Raw genomic sequence first — 23,722 nt, forward strand, 5'->3', positions numbered from 1 at the left:
GAGTAACGGAAAATGGTAGAGTTTTTAAAACTTTTTTAGTGTTTTTTTCGATGAATTTTACATTAAAAATATGTTATGAAATTTAGTTTTACAAAGTATTAGATTTTTCCAAAATCATTTTTTTTTAAATCGTACTTTCCGCATCAGATTTTGCACCACTCCTATCCTTGCGCCAAATATGCTTTTTCAGTTTTCCAAAGCAAATTATAAAGATTCGAAAATTTTAGATATGTTTTTGGGAATTCAATTGTCAATAATTAAAATTCAATAATTTTTTTCCGTGAACCAATTTTTTTAGCCCTTATCATATCCTACATTTTTGCCGATGCCAGCAAACAGATCAGAAGATTGAGTTTTAAATGACATCTTTTGGCATACTGAATGCATGGACCGAGTTTCAGCCAAATTAAAAATTACAAAATAATTAATCTCGAATTAATACGAAATTAGTTCCAAATAAAAAAAAACAATTTTTTTTCGAAAATCAAATTGATCATAATATTTTTTTTTTATTTGATGTGAAGTAGAATATGTAACTTGAACTAAACACATACATTTATTACTTTTTAATTCTTCAAACATGATTCTCAAATGAACTGCTTTGTAGAAGAAAATTAAGCAAAACTTATCTTTAAATCTTTTTATGTAAAAAATGTTTCTTAAATGAAAAATTAAAAAAAATATATTCTCATTGGACGACATGTCACACGATTTTTTTAAAGTTGGGGTACGAATAATGGTTGAGGTTTCTAAAATAATAATCTTAAGATAAAAACACATTTTTTGATATTTGTATTGTTACTTATTCCTCATCACCATTTCGAGCTGAAAATTATTGAAAATAGCATACATTTCTTATGTTGTAAAATTTTAGGTTTCAAACCTTTCCTTTTCCGTCACCAGCCATAGAATTTAAATTCGTAATCGGTTACACTGAAAACGAATAGGGATGGACAAAACTATTGAATCACATTTTATTTTTTTATGGTTTCAGAAGAAAAAAATTGTTTAAATAAAAAACAAAACATTAAAAAATCATTATAAATACAAAAAAAAAATCTTAGCTGAGTTGATCTAGTGAGTCAATTCAAATCTTTTCAATTACGACTAATTAAAAATGAGGCTAAACTAAATCAAATCGAGAAATAGTAATTTTCAACAAGCAGATTTCTCCCTTTTTTTATAATTCGAAATGTGACGAAGTTTATGGGGTTTGATATTTTTTAATTTTTAATAAATATGTTTAAATGTTCGTTTTCATTTATCGTTTCTGTGCACTGTTTGTTATTCGATGTGTTTCTTAGAACAATGTTTTCACTGTGCGAACAAATGAATTTCAAAAGATTCAAAAGCTAAAGAAACAAATTGAGCTTGTTCCCTCCACAACTCGTGTCATTTCGTGTCCCGTGTGTGTGCTAAAACAAACGAAGCTATTTGATATGCAAAGATTGGAGGATGATTCCACTCATCGAGCTAGTCTTGAGGAAGAACCTGAGCCTTTTTCCTGACGATGAGCCTCTCCGCGGGTCAACACAAGACACACACACAGTCGAATCTCATTTCCGGGACTCTGCCTTCCTCCACACGAGAGTGTGCGGAACGTGACCTTTCGCCAAGTTGGGAGAAAATCCTTCCCTGGTGATAAGATCTGAGGATTCGGGTGTGGGGGGGGGGAGATTAATCCACTCGATGCCAACAGGAAACGTGCTTTTGATAAGTGGAAAATGTGACGATTATTTATATTTATTAAATGAGAATTATCACCGTTGAGGAAAATAAAGTATAATTCACCAAATTTACCGTCCATAACGAATGTCTATCGTAGATCAAGGCCTCCCGAGCAAACAAAAACAAAAATAACGAATGACCGCACTTTTGGTCGAAAGTCGAGAAGCACCAACTTAGGGACCATCCATAAACCACGTGGACACTTTAGGGGGGGGGGGGGGTATGGCGATTGTCCACGCTCCATACAAAAAAGATTTTTTTTGTATGGACAATTGTCCACGAGGGGGGGGGGGGGGGTTGAGATTACCAAAAAAAGTGTCCACGTGGTTTGTGGATGGTCCCTTAATAATTTTCAATAATGTGTATCTCCCGCCCCAACAAAATAAACATCTTCTTTCCATAATAACTGCGCCACTTTATCATTACAACAGTTCCCCAAAGAACGATCCTAGCTGGGGAGGATGGTATCACGTACCCACGTCTTGTCTCGTTTGTCTGTTTGAGGGAGAAGCATCTTGCTGGAGATTATTAGCGGTTAGTTCGCTGAAAATCTGAGCATGACTACTTTTTGTTGTAAGAGCTTAAACGTTATATCGAATGATTTTCAAAGTATGGCTTTTTTGAATATTTTGCAATTTTTAAAAGGTTGTAGAAATTTGTTGAGGTATTTTGGCAACCGTAAATAAACATCGTGATTAAAAAAAATGAACTGCTGGTTTTTTAAAGTTCACTTTGTATGATTAAATATTTTAAACCAAACCTTTACGCCCTGTGTTTTTCTGAAGCGCAGGCAAGCCGGAAATAACTTAAAAATACTGCTAAATAAGTGTTGCAAAAAAGATGCATATACATATCTTGATTTAAAGAAAGCAAGCTACAGAGAACTTTAAAAACATATAAATTTAACTTATTGTATAAAAATGTATTGCTATTGTTTTTGCTGATTGCAAAGAAAACCATGATATCACTAAATAACATTTATAAAACATTAAGGGTTCTTCGGTCGTTGAACACATGTTCAAGGTGTAATTTCCTCACAAACAAAAAAAAAACAAATCAATTTGGCATGATTGTTGTTGTTTTGCAAATATTAGTTTTACAGAAACTTAGTCCGAATTGAATTCATTTACGAAAAACACTTCCTTAATTCCAATGTTCGAAACATTTCTAAATAATTTTAAAAATAAAAACGAATAAAATTAAACAGTTTTCAAAAAAAATATTCTAGTTTGACGGAGCACATCAACTAGAGCAGCGATTCTCAACCTTCTTCTATGCTGGTACCCCCTACCATGTAAATCAAGTAGGCTCGGTACCCCCGTTGAGAATCGCTGAACTAGAGCTTTTGCATCAAAATTTTCGTTATAGAAATTTTAGTATCTTCAAAACTACGGGAACTATCGGTAGGACTTTTAATTCATTTCCTAAAGTACAGTCTACACAATAGTTTACACCAAAGTTTGACTATTTTTACATTCAGATTGGTGAAAGATTGGGCCCATTAGTTTGTCAATTTTGGAATAAGAGGACAAAAACTTCTTTGGTTGCTTTGCACCCTTTAGAAACAATAAAGTTTAGCCCCCCTGATACAGAATTTATTCTTTAAAAATAATTGCAACATTATCTATTTTCAGATTCATGAATTTGAATATATTGCAATCCTTTTTTTCAAGCATATTCTCATCTTCAAAATTAATTCTGATAAAAAAACATTTGTTATGGCAATGACGCCTACTCATCCTTCAGAAATATAAATTCTGCAAAAATCAGCTTTTTAACAAATTTCAGATCTTTGAAAGGCATTGGAAGGTTGACTTGTTTTATGTAACTTTGTCAATTGTTTAAACAAAAATCTTTTGTTTTTGGGCTGTTTTTTCCTTTCGTTTCTATATTTTAAGCATTGAAAAATTTGCATTTTTTTTTATTGTGTCCCACATTAGGTCTACGCTTTTTCACAATTTATATGTGTAATGGTATCGTTCAATAATAGAAAACGTTAAAAACAAGCAAAAAGATAACAAGAGGCTGTTATACAATCAAAATTAAACACAAACTCAAACTCAAACAAGAAAAACATAAAATAAGAGAATAAAGTTTTTGCAGAGTAGATGCTCAAAATTACCTCCTTAACACGGGAAAACAAAAAAGTTCGAAGCAAATCTGGGCAGTAGAGGGTAAACTTTCTCAAATAAAAATATAAGATGATAATACTTCCAATAGTTTTAGTCTGTAAATTTTTATTGTTGTCATTTTTTTATGCAAATATGAATTTTAAATATTGGTAAAAGAAAGCTAGACCAGATCTAATGAATGAATGATAAATATTTTCCGAAAAGTTGAAGGTACTGATAAGGACTAATCAGAAAAAAATACTTAACCATTGAAGACAGCTAAACTATTCTTGGAATCAGTTTTGATCAGCAGAAGTATTTTTTTTAAATATTTTATCAACAATCAAAAAATTCTTCAGGATACGCAAAATAAGCATCTTATCAATTAATCAAAAAAATCGAATCGTATAAATGGGCTGTAAAAGGAAAATTACTTAGAAAAATCTTCAGAAAAGTCAACAAATCAAATAAATCAACTATTTGTTTTTATTCTTAAGAATCACGGAAAATGGACCATTGTTCATTTTTAAGCTGTTCTTAATTTTGTTTCATTTGGGTTCAAAAGAGTTCAATTGGACTTTTTTAGAGATTAAATAATCTCTTTTGATATATATTTTTTTGAATCGGAAAATGTGGTATTATCATTTTTTTCTAACTGAGTGTTCTTGTTCTTTATTTAAGTAAAGAAAAGAAAAAAAAGTGATGGAAATTAAGGAATGTTAACACCTTTCACATTTTAACTGTGAGACAACGATTGGAACATCCAGAATTTTTTTTTGAAAAGGTCCTATAAGCTATTGTGTTTTATATGTTTAAACGACCTTTATTTAAAAAAAAAACTTTAGGTATGGAGATAATTTGTTATGATGGTATTGATAGATAATTAAATGAGTTATATGTGCTCATGTGTTAAGATTTTAAATCCACTTTAACATTAAAAAAGTTTCTGCATAACATAAGGATAAGGATAAGAAAATTTCACTAAAGTATCAACTTTTTTTATTGAAAATTGGTAGACTAGTTCAGGTATACCGCCTAATTTTAATTTGTAATTTGTAATCTTTTGGAAACGATAGCCTTTAAGTATAACACTTCGAGATGTTAACTAAATTTCCCTTTTAATGCCATGTTCCACATTTTATTTACTGTCAGAGGCTTTAAAAATATTTTTTGAATATTTTTTTCAAAGAAAAACACTTTTTTCTAATTTTGAGTACGTTATTAAATAGAGCATCCAATTTGAAATATAAAGTCCCTTCAACACCAAATTAAAAAATCATCACCTAGCCTGAAATGTAGAAAAAAATATAGAAAAACACGTTTTTTTTAGATAGTTCAAAAATAAAGGGGTCGTACCGCAACTCCGTTACGAGATATCTAAAAATGGACCTTGGATTCGTATCTGGGACCAACATTTCAGAAATTAGAACAAGGTTTCACTGGATCGAGGCAACTGCTGTGTGAATTGTCAGAGAATGATCCGATAAAAACGAAATAATATACCGAATTTTAACCGCTTTAAAAAAAATTATAATGAATAATGTCAAATGTCATAAAAAAAATTAACGAAAGGTCAATTTGAGCGATACAAACAAATTGTTTTTATTTCATTCAAGCTGTACAGATTTTAAACGACATCCCACGACACCAACGCAACACAATGGTGTGAAAGCCCCGAAAAATAAAAAGACCATGCGTTCCCATAAATTATTCCCACATATTGCTCCATGTTTATGATTATTAGTGCCATTTGTCTTTGCGAGGGGTGTCGGGGTCGTGTCCTTTCTCTATTTTGAGGCTCGAGCTTTCGAGCGGCTTCCTTCCGTTTGCTAAAATTGACAATCGCGCAGTACTTGGGAAAAGACACGTCCGTCTGGGGTACCCTTTTTGTTGAGGTCTTTACGTAATAATAGAGATTTGGGAACTTAAATGTGGTGTTTTAATGGAATTGTTGAATTTATATTTCAGAGAACTTTCTCTAAAACTGACAATAACAAAACTTCAAGGAAGCTCGACTGTTTAACTCTAAAATGAGAAATATGTTCTGCCAAAATAAAACACAGTGGCGCTTTTGGGACCGGTTAAAAATGGGTTCTAGTTTAGTTTTTACCCCCCAAACCTGGGGGGAAAAAGCAAAATAACGTTTATCTGTACGTGATGAGACACGTTTTAGGGAACGACAAAGCGCAGTTATTTCGAATAGAGTTGTTGTTCGTGTGAGTCGTTTATCAACGGAGGTAGCTTAAGGCTAATACGCGAATTGTTTAGTAGGGAAGGTCGCGCATGGTGCCTCTGAAGTGTGTGAGGATAAATCGGTATTTTCTGGGCTGGTTACAGACTGCTTTCCCCATATGTATGGATAGGTACAGGTCGTGTCTGCCAGCGGGGGTAACTCAATAGGAAGGGTTTTGGCTGGATTTTCGGAGATAACGATAACGGGTGATGGATTACGCTGGGAACAGAGTTAGGTGTTTTGGAGAGTGAATCATTGGGGACTAGCCTAGGGAAAGTTCATCAAAAATAAAATTTTCGCAGATCGAAGTTTTTGAAAAAAAACAAAAACAAAACAGAAAAAATAAAAAAAAATAAACAGAAAAAAACAGAATAACAGAAAAACAGAAAAACAGAAAAACAGAAAAACAGAAAAACAGAAAAACAGAAAAACAGAAAAACAGAAAAACAGAAAAACAGAAAAACAGAAAAACAGAAAAACAGAAAAACAGAAAAACAGAAAAACAGAAAAACAGAAAAACAGAAAAACAGAAAAACAGAAAAACAGAAAAACAGAAAAACAGAAAAACAGAAAAACAGAAAAACAGATAAACAGAAAAACAGAAAAACAGAAAAACAGAAAAACAGAAAAACAGAAAAACAGAAAAACAGAAAAACAGAAAAACAGAAAAACAGAAAAACAGAAAAACAGAAAAACAGAAAAACAGAAAAACAGAAAAACAGAAAAACAGAAAAACAGAAAAACAGAAAAACAGAAAAACAGAAAAACAGAAAAACAGAAAAACAGAAAAACAGAAAAACAGAAAAACAGAAAAACAGAAAAACAGAAAAACAGAAAAACAGAAAAACAGAAAAACAGAAAAACAGAAAAACAGAAAAACAGAAAAACAGAAAAACAGAAAAACAGAAAAACAGAAAAACAGAAAAACAGAAAAACAGAAAAACAGAAAAACAGAAAAACAGAAAAACAGAAAAAAAACAGAAAAAAACAGAAAAACAGAAAAACAGAAAAACAGAAAAACAGAAAAACAGAAAAACAGAAAAACAGAAAAACAGAAAAACAGAAAAACAGAAAAACAGAAAAACTGAAAAATGGAAAACAAAAAAACAGAAAACCAAAAAAAAGCAACTTTACCAGAAAATCAAGTAAGGTGCAAAAAGATGATTTGGTAAAACATGTACGGTAGGTCATATCTGCAGGGAAGCTTAATACAAGGGTTATGAATTAAGCAGATAAGAGCTGATAACGAGTGATGAATTGCTTTCGGAACCCTGTTAATGATTTGTATAAATCACTGGAGTTTCCCCAAAACTTGTGATAAGGTAGCATTGTAGCTGAGAACGGTTTGGCTTTTCTGCCACCCGTTGTTCAAGAATTACAATCCTATTACAGAGTAAATCATCAAACTACTCACCAATCACCGTCGCCAGTATCACGATCCCGAGCACGACCGCCGTCACAATCACCCGTATCAGGTAGATGGTAGTCTCCATATCCTCTCCGTCAAACACCATTCCTCCACCGCTTCCATTCTCACTCCCAAAATCACTCCCACTCAAGCTTCCGTTCGGCCTCAAAAACATCCAGTCGTCCCTATCCCAACCACCGGTCCCATTCCGGGTCACATTGAGCAACCCGTTACTTCCGTTACCAGCTCCAATCCCCCCGGAACTCCCATAATTGAGCAAAAAGCAGTTCGTACAGTTCCACAGCGCCATCAGCTCGTCCTCCTCGAGCAGATCTGGCAGTGCGCCCAGCGACAGACGGGAACTGCGCTCCGCTGCGACGCTGGCAACACTGCTCGACACGTTGACATTGACGCTGAACTCGGTCGTGTAGTTCGCAGCGGAGCTCGCCGTCGTCCCACTGAAGTTTGACAGCAGTCCAGTGAAGAGGTCACCACCACTACTACTACTGCTGCCGTTGTCATTTCTCAGTAGGTCGTCCAGAAACGACGTGTTGTCGTAATCATCGTCCAGCAGGGCGTCCCGGTCATCGCCGGTGACGCTCCCCGTTGAAGTGGCCGCGGACGTCCAGCTGGAGGTCGTCGTTGAGCCACTATCTCTCGTACTACTGCTACCACTACCAACCCCACCACCACCAGCACTACTACTCTCGGTAACCGTCCGTGACGAGGACCACGGCCACGATGGCCACGTAAAGGACGCTTCTGTCACTCGGCGGCCACCAACCGCCGACCCGGCACCCCTCGTGGATGCAGCCATGGCTGGTGAACTCGACTCAACGTTGCTGTACTATAAGGTTGGAACCACTTTTGCTCTTTCCTTTGTGCATCATTTCGTAAACAAACTTGACAATTCTTGGGCTTACTTCCTCTAACCTTGCAAGATTTTACGCGCCTTGACTCCAACCAACTGTCGTTGTCACTTCACACAAGCTGCACTCGACTTTCATCTTTTCGCACTGTTTTGACTTTGACAAAAATTTCTTCTTCCTCCTACTCCCTCATTTGAAACTGACCACGTCGAGGAACCGACGTCAACCGTTTTCCATGTTGGCCATCGTGTGCCATGAGTTTTCACTGAAGTCTGTGTGTTTGTTTTGATTTTGATTGAACCTTCTTTTTCCTTTTCTTTTTCTCTGCGACGTTCTGACGATAGTTTCGCCAAGGTTGTGCACGTGCAACGGTCAACGAGAGTCCACGATTGATCTGTGAATGATACAAATTAAAAGTTGTTTTTGAAAATGAAGTGGACCATGGTTGAGTTGTGGAAGATGAGGTGACAAAATGTGTTCAAAGTAAAAGTTGTTTTTTACATACTTTTACATATTGTTTTTTTTTTGTTTGTTAAAAATGCATCTAAATCAGATTTTGATAATTATACCTGAAACGATTCCTCAAAATTAATTTATTATGATTTGGTTTCAATTAAAGCGAAGCTGCCCTATAAGTTTCTTCGAAGCACTAGTCTCTAATATCTGTGAAAAATATGGTAATTGAATTCCACTAGAACTAAATCGGATTGGTAGCATCACAGCAGCGAGTGATGTAAACATATTTTGATCGTCATGGCAAAACAGTTGAACCGATGAAAAAAATGTTCCAACCCGGGCAGACGGTAATAACAAAATTCATGCCATTTCAATAACAAATGCTGTTAAAATAACAAAAAATGTTAAGGAATATTCTTGAAAAATCCATTTTTGCATAAGAGCTTAATAACAGTTTGTGTTATCATAACCAAATTTGTTATTGGTTTGATATTGGTTGAAAGTCAAAACAACTTGGGAATAACATTTTTTGTTATGGAAGAATAACTCCAACTGTTATTGGGATGATCGGATTATATGTTAAAATAGCAAAAAAGAATAACAAAGATATGTTCAAAGAATAACGCAAATAGTTATTAGTCTGTTATTACAATAACAATCCAATAACAAAAAAAATCATAACGGCGAATAACAAATCATGTTATAAATAACATAAAATGTTATTGGCCTAGTATTTTCAAATAACAAAAAAATTTTATTCCCACGTTATTTCCATCTGCTCGGGAATTCCTAGATGCAAATAATTTCGAAAATAAGAAAAATAACATTTCAACCAATTTGAATTTAGATTTGATTTTCATGAAACATTACGAGTTTTTTCTTCTTCTTTAAGCTAGAGTTTACTTTCAAATTAAAATAGAAAAAATATTTTTTTTATAATCAATAAAAAATAAATGGAATACTTAAATTCTTTAAAAAATATATTAAGATGTTTTATAGTATGAATGTCTGAGTTTTGCTAAAATAAACATATTTTTTTTTATTTTCGGAAAAAGAAGATCAAGATGACTTTTTTCTCGAGTAATTCATTTATTCGATTTTTTCCAGTTATAAAATATCCGTAAAGGGAAAAACAGAAATATTATTTATAGTTTGAAATCAGTTAAGCCGCTGAAAATATTTTTTAAAGATTCAATGTGGGTAATTCTCTACCAACTCACACGAAATCGGGAAAAGTTGCCCCGACCCCTCTTCGATTTGCGTGAAACTTTGTCCTAAGCGGTAACTTTTGTCCTTGACCACGAATCCGTGGTCCGTTTTTTGATATCTCGTGACGGAGGGGCGGTACGACCCCTTCCATTTTTGAACATGCGATAAAAGAGGTGTTTTTCAATAATTTGCAGCCTGAAACGGTGATGAGATAGAAATTTGGTGTTAAAGGGACTTTTACGTAAAATTAGACGCCCGATTTGATGGCGTACTCAGAATTCCGAAAAAACGTATTTTTCATCGAAAAAAACACTAAAATTTTTTAAAAATTCTCCCATTTTCCGTTACTCGATTGTAAAAAAAATTGGAACATGTCATTTTATGGGAAATTTAATGTTCTTTTCGAATCTACATTGACCCAGAAGGGTCATTTTTTCATTTAGAACAAAAATATTCATTTTAAAATTTCGTGTTTTTTCTAACTTCGCAGGGTTATTTTTTAGAGTGTAACAATGTTCTACAAAGTTGTAGAGCAGACAATTACAAAAATTCTGATATAGAGACATAAGGGGTTTGCTTATAAACATCACGAGTTATCGCAATTTTACGAAAAAAAGTTTTGAAAAAGTTACTTTTTGCGTTTCTCTTTGTTTCGTCGTCCGTGTCTATCGCGGGTGACCATGAATGGCCATGATCAACGACGACCAACACTTTCAAAAAAAAAATCGTAAAATCGCGATAACTCGTGATATTTATAAGCAAACCCCTTATGTCTATATATCAAAATTGTTGTAATTGTCTGCTCTACAACTTTGTACAACATTGTTACACTCTAAAAGATAACCCTGCAAAGTTAGAAAAAACACGAAATTTTAAAATGAAAAATTTTGTTCTAAATAAAAAAATGACCCTTCTGGGTCAATGTAGATTTGAAAAGTACATTAAATTTCCCATAAAATGACATGTTCCAAAAAATTTTACAGTCGAGTAACGGAAAATGGGATAATTTTTAAAACTTTTTTAGTGCTTTTTTCGATGAAAAATACGTTTTTTCGGAATTCTGAGTACGCCATCAAATCGGGCGTCTAACATCAAAGTCCCTTTGACACCAAATTTCTATCTCATCACCGTTTCAGGCTGCAAATTATTGAAAAACACCTCTTTTTTCGCATGTTCAAAAATGGAAGGGGTCGTATCGCCCCTCCGTCACGAGATATCAAAAAACGGACCTCGGATTCATGATCAGGGACAAAAGTTATCTCTTAGGACAAAGTTTTACGCAAATCGAAGAGGGGTCGGGGCAACTGCTGTGTGAGTTGGCGGTCAATAAAGAATAAAAAATAGTTAGAGGGACCAAGTCAACTAGCTATTCCGATTTAAATCAAAATTCAATCCAAGAAACAACTTCGAAAACATGAAAAAACAAGAAAAAACTTACAGCTCAGCTTTTTTCCAACATGGCAAAGCAACATCAACATACTAAACAAATATGTTGTTGCTTTTTTTATCACGAGCTTGGAAAAGTGAATCGACAAAAATGTAGTTGCGTTGCAAAAACTCATTGCTTTTGGAATCGAATACACAATTTAGTATCAACTACCAACTGTGTGGCACAAAATTGACACCAGCTGCAAAACGGACGTCGAACTGGAATGACACAAATTGGACCATTATGGAAATAAATTGTCGTCATTTCAACAGATTGATGCCTGGTGATTTTTTTTATATTTTGTTTTATTTTTTGTAAAAATATGGCGTTATTTTTTTATTTCTGAAAAATCACTTATTTCAAGAAAAACGACTATCCCAATCACCTAATACCTCAAGGCACCGCATAAACCATTCCAAAAAACCGTAAAAATAACCCTCATTGACCCCTAAAACGGTTCGCCAATTTGGCCGACCATAAAACTTTCTTTTATCAGCTACTCGTGGCCAGTGCCAGTGGGTCTCGTGGCGCAGGGGTAGCGGCTTCGGCTGCCGATCCCGATGATGCTATGAGACGCGGGTTCGATTCCCGCCTTATCCACTGAGCTTCTATCGGATGGTGAAGTAAAACGTCGGTCCCGGTTTCTCCTGTCTCGTCAGAGGCGCTGGAGCAGAAATCCCACGTTAGAGGAAGGCCATGCCCCGGGGGGCGTAGTGCCAATAGTTTCGTTTTCGTGGCCAGTGTGGCCACGACCGCCATCCGGAAGTGTTCCGTGGTCCGTGCCAAGATTAAATATCATTTTCCACCGATTGGGTCACGCCCGGCCGGAGTTTATAACTTTTGGCAACCTTCAAGTCCTCGTTGTTCAAACTTCCTTTTCTAGCGTAAGGGAAGCTCCTTTTTTTTTGCTGTTTCCTCCTATTTTGGACACCTTCCAAATGGCTCAACGTCAAACGGGTATGTGTAAGTCCGTCTTCATATAAGGAAAATTTACGACACTAGGGCCGAGACTTTGAGGGTAATTAATCTCAAACTAATTCGGCCGTAACTCGTTTCCACAGGGGGGAAATCACTAATCTGTTGAGCCGTACGAAAACAAGCTGATATTAAGCTCTCAGCTTAAGGAACAGCTTACCAAACTTTTAAGGTTATAAGAATTTTGTAAGAATTTTGTCTTCTTTTTTGAGGATTTAACCAACATTTAAAAAAAAATAATAAAAAAGTGAATCATTGTTGCAAAAAAAAAAATTGTCTCATAAATATTCTTACAAATTAAAAGTTATTTATTAAATTTTTTATTTTGTTTTGTGTTCTTCTGTTTTTTTTTGTTTTCTTTTTTCTGTTTTTTTTTTCAGAAATTTGGTTTCTAATTCTGTTTTTCAGTGCTTGAGTTTTTTATGTTTTATTGTTTCTCTTTCTCTGTTTGTCAGTGCTTCAGTTTTTATGTTAGACTATTTTGCTGTTTTTCTGTTTTTGTTCTGTTTGTCTGTTTTTTTTTTGTTTTTCTGTTTGTCTATTTTTCTGTTTTTCTGTTTTTCTGTCTTTCTGTTTTTCTGTTTTTCTGTTTTTCTGTTTTTCTTTTTTTCTGTTTTTCTGTTTTTCTGTTTTTCTTTGTTTTCTGTTTTTCAGTTTTTCTGTTTTTTTGTTTCTCTGGTTTTCTGTTTTTCTGTTTGTCTGTTTTTCTGTTTTTCTGTTTTTCTGTTTTTCTGTTTTTCTGTTTTTCTGTTTTTCTGTTTTTCTGTTTTTCTGTTTTTCTGTTTTTCTGTTTTTCTGTTTTTCTGTTTTTCTGTTTTTCTGTTTTTCTGTTTTTCTGTTTTTCTGTTTTTCTGTTTTTCTGTTTTTCTGTTTTTCTATTTTTCTGTTTTTCTGTTTTTCTGTTTTTCTGTTTTTCTGTTTTTCTGTTTTTCTGTTTTTCTGTTTTTCTGTTTTTCTGTTTTTCTGTTTTTCTGTTTTTCTGTTTTTCTGTTTTTCTGTTTTTCTGTTTTTCTGTTTTTCTGTTTGTCTGTTTTTCTGTTTTTCTGTTTTTCTGTTTTTCTGTTTTTCTGTTTTTCTGATTTCTGTTTTTCTGTTTTTCTGTTTTTCTGTTTTTCTGTTTTTCTGTTTTTCTGTTTTTCTGTTTTTCTGTTTTTCTGTTTTTCTGTTTTTCTGTTTTTCTGTTTTTCTGTTTTTCTGTTTTTCTGTTTTTCTGTTTTTTCTGTTTTTCTGTTTTTCTGTTTTTCTGTTTTTCTGTTTTTCTGTTTTTCTGTTTTTCTGTTTTTCTGTTTTTCTGTTTTTCTGTTTTTCTGTTTTTCTGTTTTTCTGTTTTTCTGTTTTTCTGTTTTTCTGTTTTTCTGTTTTTCTGTCTTTCTGATTTCTGTTTTTCTGTTTTTCTGTTTTTCTGTTTTTCTGTTTTTCTGTTTTTCTGTTTTTCTGTTTTTCTATTTTTCAGTTTTTCTGTTTTTATGTTTTACTGTTTTTCTGTTTTTCTGTTTTTCTGTTTTTCTGTTTTTCTGTTTTTCTATTTTTCTGTTTTTTTCTGTTTTTCAGTTTTTCTGTTTTTCTGTTTTTCTGTTTTTCTGTTTTTCTGTTTTTCTTTTTTTCTGTTTTTCAGTTTTTCTGTTTTTCAGTTTTTCTGTTTTTCAGTTTTTCAGTTTTTCAGTTTTTCTGTTTTTCTGTTTTTCTGTTTTTCTGTTTTTCTGTTTTTCTGTTTTTCTGTTTTTCTGTTTTTCTGTTTTTCTGTTTTTCTGTTTTTCTGTTTTTCTGTTTTTCTGTTTTTCTGTTTTTCTGTTTTTCTGTTTTTCTGTTTTTCTGTTTTTCTGTTTTTCTGTTTTTCTGTTTTTCTGTTTTTCTGTTTTTCTGTTTTTCTGTTTTTCTGTTTTTCTGTTTTTCTGTTTTTCTGTTTTTCTGTTTTTCTGTTTTTCTGTTTTTCTGTTTTTCTGTTTTTCTGTTTTTCTGTTTTTCTGTTTTTCTGTTTTTCTGTTTTTTTTATTTATCTGTTATTCTATTTTTCTTTTACTTTTCTTTTCTGTTTTGTGTATTTTTTTTGGTTTTTTCTATTTTTTGTTTGCCCAAACCGGACTTAATATTTTGGAATATTAGCTGTGAAGAATTATTTAGCATTCTTGAAGTAATTTTGCATTTTTTAAATATTTGTTTTGATTTAACGTAAAAAGGCCAATTTTATGGTGTTCAACCAAAACCCATCTAAACTTTCAACCATCCAATAAAACTTCAAAACTTCCCTCCTCGTCAGGCTATTGCCCATCTCGAAAGAGCAAACCTTAGAACCACCATTTGTGGTTTAATTAAATTTTACACCCAATTCGTTCCGAAAGTGACCACCCACAACTGCTACAGCTACTGCTCAAATGTCACACATGTTCTGGACCTCACGTCCATTGGACATGTATGCGTCAGTGTGTGTGCAAGTGCCATTCTGCCGAAATTAAGTTTCAACTAGATGGAAACTTTTCCGTCAAACATCCGGGCCTAACTAATGGCCATTCTGTTCCAGTTTAGTACCGCCAGCACCAGCACCACGTCCGGCATGTCGGTTTGGCCACATCATCGTCAGTGGAACGACCATTTTCAATGCCTTCACCCGCACCGGAAGGGGAAAGTGGGAGTGGATGATGTGCGATGGGCAATAATGGAAGTGGGATTCTGGCAACACTGGCAGGGGTTTGAATTTGTGTGATTTTTTTCAAATCAATTTTTTGTAGTAAAACAAGTAAAATAAATTAAGACAAATGGTCTAACAGTAGGAGGCAAAACAAGTATAAACTTAAAATGAACTTTTTTTTTTGGAATTCAGTACAATCACCCTGACATTGATACTCACCAAAACCACGACCTAGTGGACATCGTCCCCATATCGATTGACGTGACGTCCGGCTCTGTCCGTCGAATCTGGTGCTTGCCCCGTTGGTGATCCATTCCGATGGTCCATGTGTCTGATGCTTCTTTGGCTATTCTCACCACGCCAGAAAAACCACGCAAGTTCGGTTTGACCGTTGTCGTTGTCGTGAGCCACGTGTGTTGGCTGGCCAAAATTTAGATGACTTGTTGTCCTTCCACCCTCCCCGTCAGACAAAAATGGGCCTTTCGAACCGGTTACGTTACGGCGGAAGCTTTTTTTGCGATTCTTTTGCGTTTCGGTCACACACGGAACGCTCGAAAGTGTTTAAAATTCAATTAAAAATAAATTTGATACACAAACGACAACCGCCGAAACTGCTGTTGGTTGGTTGGCCGGCAGAGGACATGAATTTGGGTTTGGGATTTTTTGCTTCCGGAAACGGTGCAGCGACTGGATGGCAACGTGGAATTGTTGACGTCACACCTGGAATTAAATGGGAGAGAGAGAAAATGCAAACATGAAATGAAATGCGTCAGAATAAATAGGATTTTGAAATGAAGAAATGTGTTTAAAAAACATGGAGAATCCTTGATTATCGAGTAACAAAAAACAAACGATCCACTTTAACTACCCCCCAGGTCTTTTGTGGTCTCTATTGCAAGTTTCTGTTCGAACCTAGGATTTCAAAGGCTTGAATCGGGAGAGCACTCAAACCTCTTTTTCCTCCAAAGAACCTTTCATCCCAGCATTTAACTGACAACCTTTAGATTGCGATTTTCGGATTCTTTGGACAATTTTCCACTAGGAGAAGGTTAAAAAAGTTTGTAAATAATAAATAATATGTGTTTTTGAAACACAAATAAAAAAAATCTCCAAATTTATAGGCAATTTCAGTTGAACAAATTTCATGTAAAATGTGAAAACTTGTGATTCGTGCTTTGAATTCAGTATAAAATGCAATATAAATCGATAATTTTACAAACAAAACTAGTTTTAACAAATTTCAGGCAAAATTCCGACTTTTTAACAGTTTTACCTAAAATTTATATGTATTTTGCAAAAAAGCTTATACACTTAGTTAACTAAATATAAACATTGATTTTTTTTCTTAAAAACTATATCAGCTTCTTTAGTGATAGTACATTTAGCGTACAAATAAAGTTTGAACATCTTAAATATGATTTTAACAAGAAAAACTATGACTATCAAAGTCACCCCGGAATTAAAACTAAGAATTTTTAACGTAACTATTTTTCTAAACATTATTTTGTTGATCAAATTGGTATCTTGGGCAAAGTTGTAAGTATGGATATGGACTACACTGGAAAAATTTGATACACGGTAAAAAAAAATAATTTCGTTTTTGTCACTAAAACTTGATTTAAAAAATAATATTTTTATTCTTTTTATTTTAAAAATATATTTTTTTTTTTCAAATCAAGTTTTTTTGCCATTTTTTCAGAAATTTCCAGAACGGGCAAAAATTTTTAGACCGAGCTAGACAATTTTGAATCAACAGGACTTCATTTTTCGATGTGAAATTGAATTTGCAATCAAAAATAACTTCAGTGAAATTTTGATAAAGTGCGCCGTTTTCAAGTTACATGTTATGTTTGCCCACTTTTGAAAAAAAATATTTTTGAAAAGCTGAGAATAGTATTCTTTTTTTTTTTGCTTCTTTGAACTTTTCTGATACGACCCTTAGTTGCTGAGATATTGCCATGCAAAGATTAAAAAATTGTTAAAAAACAGGAAAATTTATGTTTTCTAAGTTTCACCCAAACAACTCACCATTAGATAATGTTGATCTCAGCAACTAATGGTCCGATTTTCAATGTTAAAATATGATACATTCGTGAAATTTTCCGATCTTTTCGAAAACAATACTTTCAAAAATTTTAAATCAAGACTAACATATCAAAAGGGCCAAACATTCTATATAACGCATTCAAACATTCAATATTACGCCCTTTCGAAATGTTAGTAATGATTTAAAATTTATGAAAATATTGTATAATATTGTGCATTACCTGAAGGTGTTAAAAAGAAAGCAAAAGCTCATAGAAATTCATTCTTTTTTGATCACCGAAAGTGTTTCAAAGAACTGAATTTGTTCGAAAGAATGCAAAAACTACAGAAATTTGGTTTGAAACCTCAATTTATTTTCAAAGAACTGAGTATGTTAAAAAGAATGCGAAAAATTATTGAAATGATTTTCTAAACAAAGCTTATGTTTGAAATGATCTAAAACTCAAATAATTATTAATTTGCTAAACGATTTTTTAAAGGTCTGGTCATGTGTGAAGATAATCAGGTATAGAAATTATTATTTTTTGTTCAGAAAACAATTTATTTCCATCGAATTGCTCATATTGAATAGAATTAAAAAACTCCCAGAAATGTGTTTAATAGAATGCAAAATTTTTTTTTTGTTGAGAGACTTATATATTTTCAAGGAACTGGTCATGTTAAAAAACGAAAAAAAAAATCGTAGAAATTAATAAAATCATCTGTTAAGTAGTTATCATAACAAGGCTTGTTAACAATATTTTTGTTTTGATTCTTCAACTAGGTATTGATTTATTCTTAACAATTTGTTTTACATCAATTTTCAGAATCGGTAAAATGTCCATTCGGCAAAACGACTTAATACGAAACGTCCCGAACCTCATTTTGAGGAGCTTTTGTTCTACGGAAAACTTTTCTTTATTATGTTTTTCTTTATTCATTTCTACATTTTTTATAGCATTTATCTTGTTTACTTTTTGTTTAGCCGTTGCAAATATTTTTCAAAGTTTTGGTTTCCAGTATTTTTTTGATTTTTTTGCGTTCTTTTATTTTTTTTTAATTCTTTCAAGAATGGGAATTTTGTTTGCCATTTTTTATTTATTGAAATGAAGGTTTATGTGTACCTTTTCTATGACCAACAAATATATTTTGCATCATTAGTTCGTCCATACAAGTCTTCATACATTGCTGGCTGCTTTTGGTAGCCCTAACAATTTGAGCTTTTTTGGTTAAGGTATAGTGGCTCCAGTTTTGAACTGAGCTTAGAATGTAATTTCAATCAATTGATTCATTTTTCTCTTTTTCTTGAACGTTTAACCCAACCAGAAAACATTTTCTCGTCTTAAAAATTTCTTATAGGTATTGATCTGGAGACTTTGTAGAACATTGGAAAGCGCTAGGAATTGATCCTTAAACGATACAGGTTAATGTTATGAGCATGTTTTAAAAAAATTGCCGAATAAAGAAAAATCCAAAAAACATCTTGTATCTTCTCGGGAGCATCTTGAGAACGGATTTTCTGATCAATTTTGTATCTTCGGCAAAGTTTCTGATGCTGTTCAGGATTTGCCAGATTAAAATAGTTTCACTCTAAAACTTTTTGCAATGTACGTCGAAAGTCACATTTGAACCACCCTAATAAGCAATGAAACAATTGACAGGCTTGTTTATGATAACGGATAAACCACGCACTCGCGATCAATACCGCAGGTGCACGTGCTGCAACCACGTGGCCGCTCCTCGAGGAATTTAAGCATCAATTGGCGGGGGGCATAGCAACTGGCGCGGGTGGTTTTAATGTGATTATAATTTTATGTGGCGTCACGAATCTCTCTACGGTTCTCTCCTGTGTGGGTCGGTTTGTCGGCAGGAATTCAGGTCGACTCGGGATGAGGATTAAAATTGATTGAATTGCAATTGGTGCGTCCACATTCGCCAGCGGTTGGTTCTGAAATGCGTGCTCATGGTTTTGGGATTTGCTCTGAATTGAGCAGGTTTGTTTGCCAACTTGAAAATGCGTTTTCGATTACTGTTTATTGAGCTGAACGAGATGGATTTTTACGTGTGCTTCCCAAAACATCTGCAATTTGAACTCATAGAACAAAAAAAGTCCCTCAATGACTTCACAACTTCTCGTGCTCGTCACAAACCTACAAATGGCTTTGACCACAAAAGTCATTAGTTGCGGTTTCCTCGTTGGCAGTTGTGACATTCGCCAAATCCACCAGCTTATGACGGCTCCCGTCCACTAATCTAAACTACCTTTCCCACACGATGGGTCAGCAATCTATGTTTTGTTGGATGACCGCAAAAAAATTGCCCCGGGGAACCCACTCCGGAACCAAATCCGCACGCGGGGAAGGCGGAAAAAGGGTCAGCAAAATTCCACGTGCCCTTAATCGGATTTTGCTCCCGATCGTCCGGAATTGTGGGACTGGAAAATCCAACCTGGGAAACCGGGCCCGGAACCGGAATCCATCCAGCGGGAACTAAGTGGATGTGGTCCGGTCGTCGGCGGCTCTGGTCGTCATCATGCGTGAAATTGAAAAACAAAGAAGACGGATTGGGTTTAGAGTGAGGGGAGGGTTTGGGTTTGATGAAAATTTCATTTGTGCTTGAAGGATTCGGATGGCGTTTTGGAATGGGGGAATGAAGAAAGATTTATTTTTAAGTGGTGATTCTTGAGTTTTTTTCTATTCTCATTGAGTCGTCATTTTGTCTCATTCGATTTTTATTTCTTTGCAATTTATTTTATTCATTTTTTTTTCAAAACAGGCAAAAGCACTAAGAACGAGTCTACAAACTGGGTCAATGGGAAGTTTGGCAAATTAGGACAACATATTTACTAGTGTAGAATCGTCGAAAATATTTAAAATGACTGTAAATTAGGAGATAAACAATATAATTTTAAATTTAAAAAGCATACGAAAGGATAAAATAAATGCATCAAATTGAAGGGTGAAGCATTCCAATTGGAATACAACTATAGACACGTAGGTAAAAAAATAGTTGCAATGGAAACAAATTTGTTTTTAAAAAGTTGCTCACTGAAGATTTTAAAACCTATCAATTTTTAATTTTTAATGCATTTGTCTCGAGTTAAATTGTCTCGGAACCTCATATTTGAAATTGGAAACTGGGATCTAAGATGTCACCCGAGCAAAAATTTTCATTAAAACGAGTATTATTTTAGGTAAAAGACTATTTATACAGCAATTCCATTTGAAAAGAGCCTAAAGCTCAAAATTTTCTAGGGGTTGCTTGGCCAAAATAATTAGACCCGTATTTTTTTGTTTGGCCATTAGGGTAACCTACGCCGGGCCAGGGTGGTTCAAAAAATGGCAATTCGTAATTTTTCGCAAAAAACATTTTTTCAAAATATCTCCGCGTCATTTCATCCGATTTTAACTGTCTTAGACGCAAAAGAAAGGTGATTAGTTTGGCTATTTGAGAAAATAGTAAGAAGTTTCAAAAATCTAGCTTAACATTTGAAAAAGTCGTATGAAAACTTAAAATTGCGTTTTGACCGTGTCTGGACGAAAGAGCCTATGTCTGAATATATTTTCATCGGATTCCTTGGAAAATTTCACATAACATATCAAAAAATTGGCGATGTCAAACCGTAATTTTCCGAGATATGATTTTTTGGAAATAAAAACTGAGTTTTTCGACGCGCCACGCGCAAAAACAGGAAAATGACGAAATTGGCAAAAAAAACAACTTTTTTCACTAAAACTGCGATACCTTAAAAATTTCAGCGATGACCTATACATGTTAGCTGGGTGATGAATAGATAGAATGCGTAACGTGATTTTCGAATGATCCCATTTTGTTTACATCTACAAAGTAGGAGGCTGTTCAAGCACAAGCATGACTTTTTTCTCACTGATAAATGAGCTGTTTTATAATCAGTGGTATGTGTTTTATTTTGTCTCGTTTTGACATTTTTTGCTGGTAAATTGTGTGTGTTTTCAAGTTTTGATCGGTTAGAAGAGGTTTTACGAAGACGAAGAACTGCGGCTAGAGTGTCATTCTGCGATGTTGCAGATGTCTGATTTTGGAATCCTGCAGCTCTTTCTGGTCCAACGAAAAAACATAGCTAATTATAGCGAAGCTGATCCAACAAGCAGAGTAGATTTTCACTTAACCAGTAGGTTTTCAAACAGAATCAAACAATTAAAACAACTTCTGGATGGATACAACCGCATCGACTCCATAATTATAAAAAATGACGATCTCGATTTCAACTTTCTTAAGATTTCTTGACTTCAACTCCAGGTATTTAAAAGCAACAAACTTTTCACTCTTGCAAAAAAAAACTAAACAATTTTTAATGATCGATTACAATACTCTCTACTTTTGGCAAATAGTAAATTGGTTCCACTTTGACAGTTCAAAATTGAGGCCGTTTTGCGAACCACTATTCAGCACCCAGCATGTTAGGGTACAAAAAGTTGCGTATTTTAATTACGAAAATTTTGGTATCCTAACATGTATAGGTCATCGCTGAAATTTTACATCGCTTCGAAATAAACATTAAAAAAATTTGGTAATATTACATCTGTGAACGGGTACATCTTTTATGTCGGAAAAAAATATGTAATTTTACCTCTGAAAATGTGTAATTTTACCACTTTTCTAATGGGTCATTCTCCGTCAACTCACACAGCAGTTGCCCCGACCCCTCTTCGATTTGCGTGAAACTTTGCTCTAAGGGATTATTTTGGTTCCTGATCACGAATCCGAGGTCCATTTTTCGATATTTCGTGACGGTGGGGCGGTACGACCCCTTTCATTTTTCTGGTTTTTTACTAAGACACGTTTTTCAGTGATTTGTAGCTCGCAACCGTGAAGAGATAGAAATTTGGTGTCAAAGGGACTTTTGTGTAAAATTAGACGCCCGATTTGATGGCGTACTCAAAATTCCGAAAAAACGTATTTTTCATCAAAAAAAGTTAAAAAATAGTTTTAAAATCGCTGCCATTTCCCGTTACTCAACTGTCAAAAATCGTGAGACATGTCATTTTATGGGAAATTTAATGTTCTTTTCGAATCTGAAATAACCCAGAAGGGTAATTTTTTCATTTAGAACAAAATTTTTCATTTTAAAATTACGTGTTTTTTCTAACTTTGCAGGGTTACATTTTAGAGTGTAACAATGTTCTACAAAGTTGTAGAGCAGACAAACAGCACTGCTTGGATGTGGGGATTTTTCGAAAAAAAAAAACAAGCCAGATACACTTACTCATCACAAAAATATTTTTTTTTTTTGAAAAAAAATCTAATTCTCGCAATGTTCGAGTCAGAACAATCGTCCGAGGGGTCATTCTCATGCAAAATTAGCTGAACTTTCCGAAAAAAATACTTTCAAAAGCACACGATTGAGTTTTAGGGTAAAAAATTTGAAAAACCGGTCAAAAATAGTCAAAATCATAACTTTTTTAAAAAACTTTGTGTGTGTGTGTGTGTGTGTGTGTGTGTGTGTGTGTGTGTGTGTGTGTGTGTGAGCAACCAACCAAACGGGACCACGCGGTCGCTTCTTACAAATTGAGTTGTTTCCATGTATTTTTAGATCTACATTTTATACATGCAAATAACTCGCATAGGCATTTGGCAGGTGTTAGCTCTGCCGAGCTTCGGTGACCCATTTCTACGCTGGCTAGCCGAGCGCGAGGTACTTCAGCTTTATCGACAAGCCCCGCCCTGAAGAACGTTTGCACCAATCGGGTTCAAACGTTATTTAGAACTTCCGAACCCTTGTCAAATGGACAAGGACCCAGCGCGTATATAGTTGATAGCAATAGTATTCCTTATTCCAGTTATAGCTCACCAAGTCGCGATGGCTTACCAATCCAAAGGACGGGGGATCGAACCCCGACTCGAGCGACTTTGATTTTTCGTTCATGTTCAGAGTTTCAAGATTTATATTTCCTATACTTTCTCGTTGGGAGCAGATGGGAATCGAACCCAGGACCATTCACTTACAAAGCGAACACCGTAACCAGTCAGCCACGGCCGCTCCCATCTCATAACTTTAAAAAAAAAACTAACTTTTTTAAAAAACTTTTTTGTAAAATTCTGATAACTCGTGAAGAATACATGCAAACCCCTTATGTCTATATATCAAAATTTTTGTTTTTGTCTGCTCTACAACTTTGTAGAACATTGTTACACTCTAAAATGTAACCCTGCAAAGTTAGAAAAACACGTAATTTTAAAATGAAAAATTTTGTTCTAAATGAAAAAATGACCCTTCTGGGTTATTTCAGATTCGAAAAGAACATTAAATTTCCCTTAAAATGACATGTCTCACGATTTTTGACAGTTGAGTAACGGAAACTGGCAGCTATTTTAAAACAATTTTTAACTTTTTGATGAAAAATACGTTTTTTCGGAATTTTGAGTACGCCATCAAATCGGGCGTCTAATTTTACACAAAAGTCCCTCTGACACCAAATTTCTATCTCTTCACGGTTGCGAGCTACAAATCACTGAAAAACGTGTCTTAGTAAAAAACCAGAAAAATGAAAGGGGTCGTACCGCCCCACCGTCACGAAATATCGAAAAATGGACCTCGGATTCGTGATCAGGGACCAAAATTACCCCTTAGAGCAAAGTTTCACGAAAATCGAAGAGGGGTCGGGGCAACTTTT

At 34.3% G+C, this 23,722-nt stretch overlaps 1 protein-coding gene across 3 annotated transcripts in view; it reads right to left on the minus strand.

The window, feature by feature from the left end:
* The window catches only part of LOC120416738 (5-hydroxytryptamine receptor-like), a 341,954-nt gene that overhangs the window by 109,290 nt on the left and 208,942 nt on the right, over window positions 1–23,722 (minus strand). For all 3 annotated transcript variants that reach the window (XM_039578572.2, XM_039578570.2, XM_039578571.2), the window contains exons 3-4: window positions 15,264–15,764; window positions 7,487–8,743 (exon numbers count right to left, since the gene is read on the minus strand). In XM_039578572.2, coding sequence (XP_039434506.1) covers window positions 7,487–8,297 — 811 coding nt within the window. In that variant the 5' untranslated portion in view covers window positions 8,298–8,743; window positions 15,264–15,764. The remainder of the gene's footprint in view (window positions 1–7,486; window positions 8,744–15,263; window positions 15,765–23,722) is intronic.

The sequence above is a fragment of the Culex pipiens genome, chromosome 2, assembly GCF_016801865.2.
Source record: "Culex pipiens pallens isolate TS chromosome 2, TS_CPP_V2, whole genome shotgun sequence".
Classification (NCBI taxonomy): Eukaryota; Metazoa; Arthropoda; class Insecta; order Diptera; family Culicidae; genus Culex; species Culex pipiens.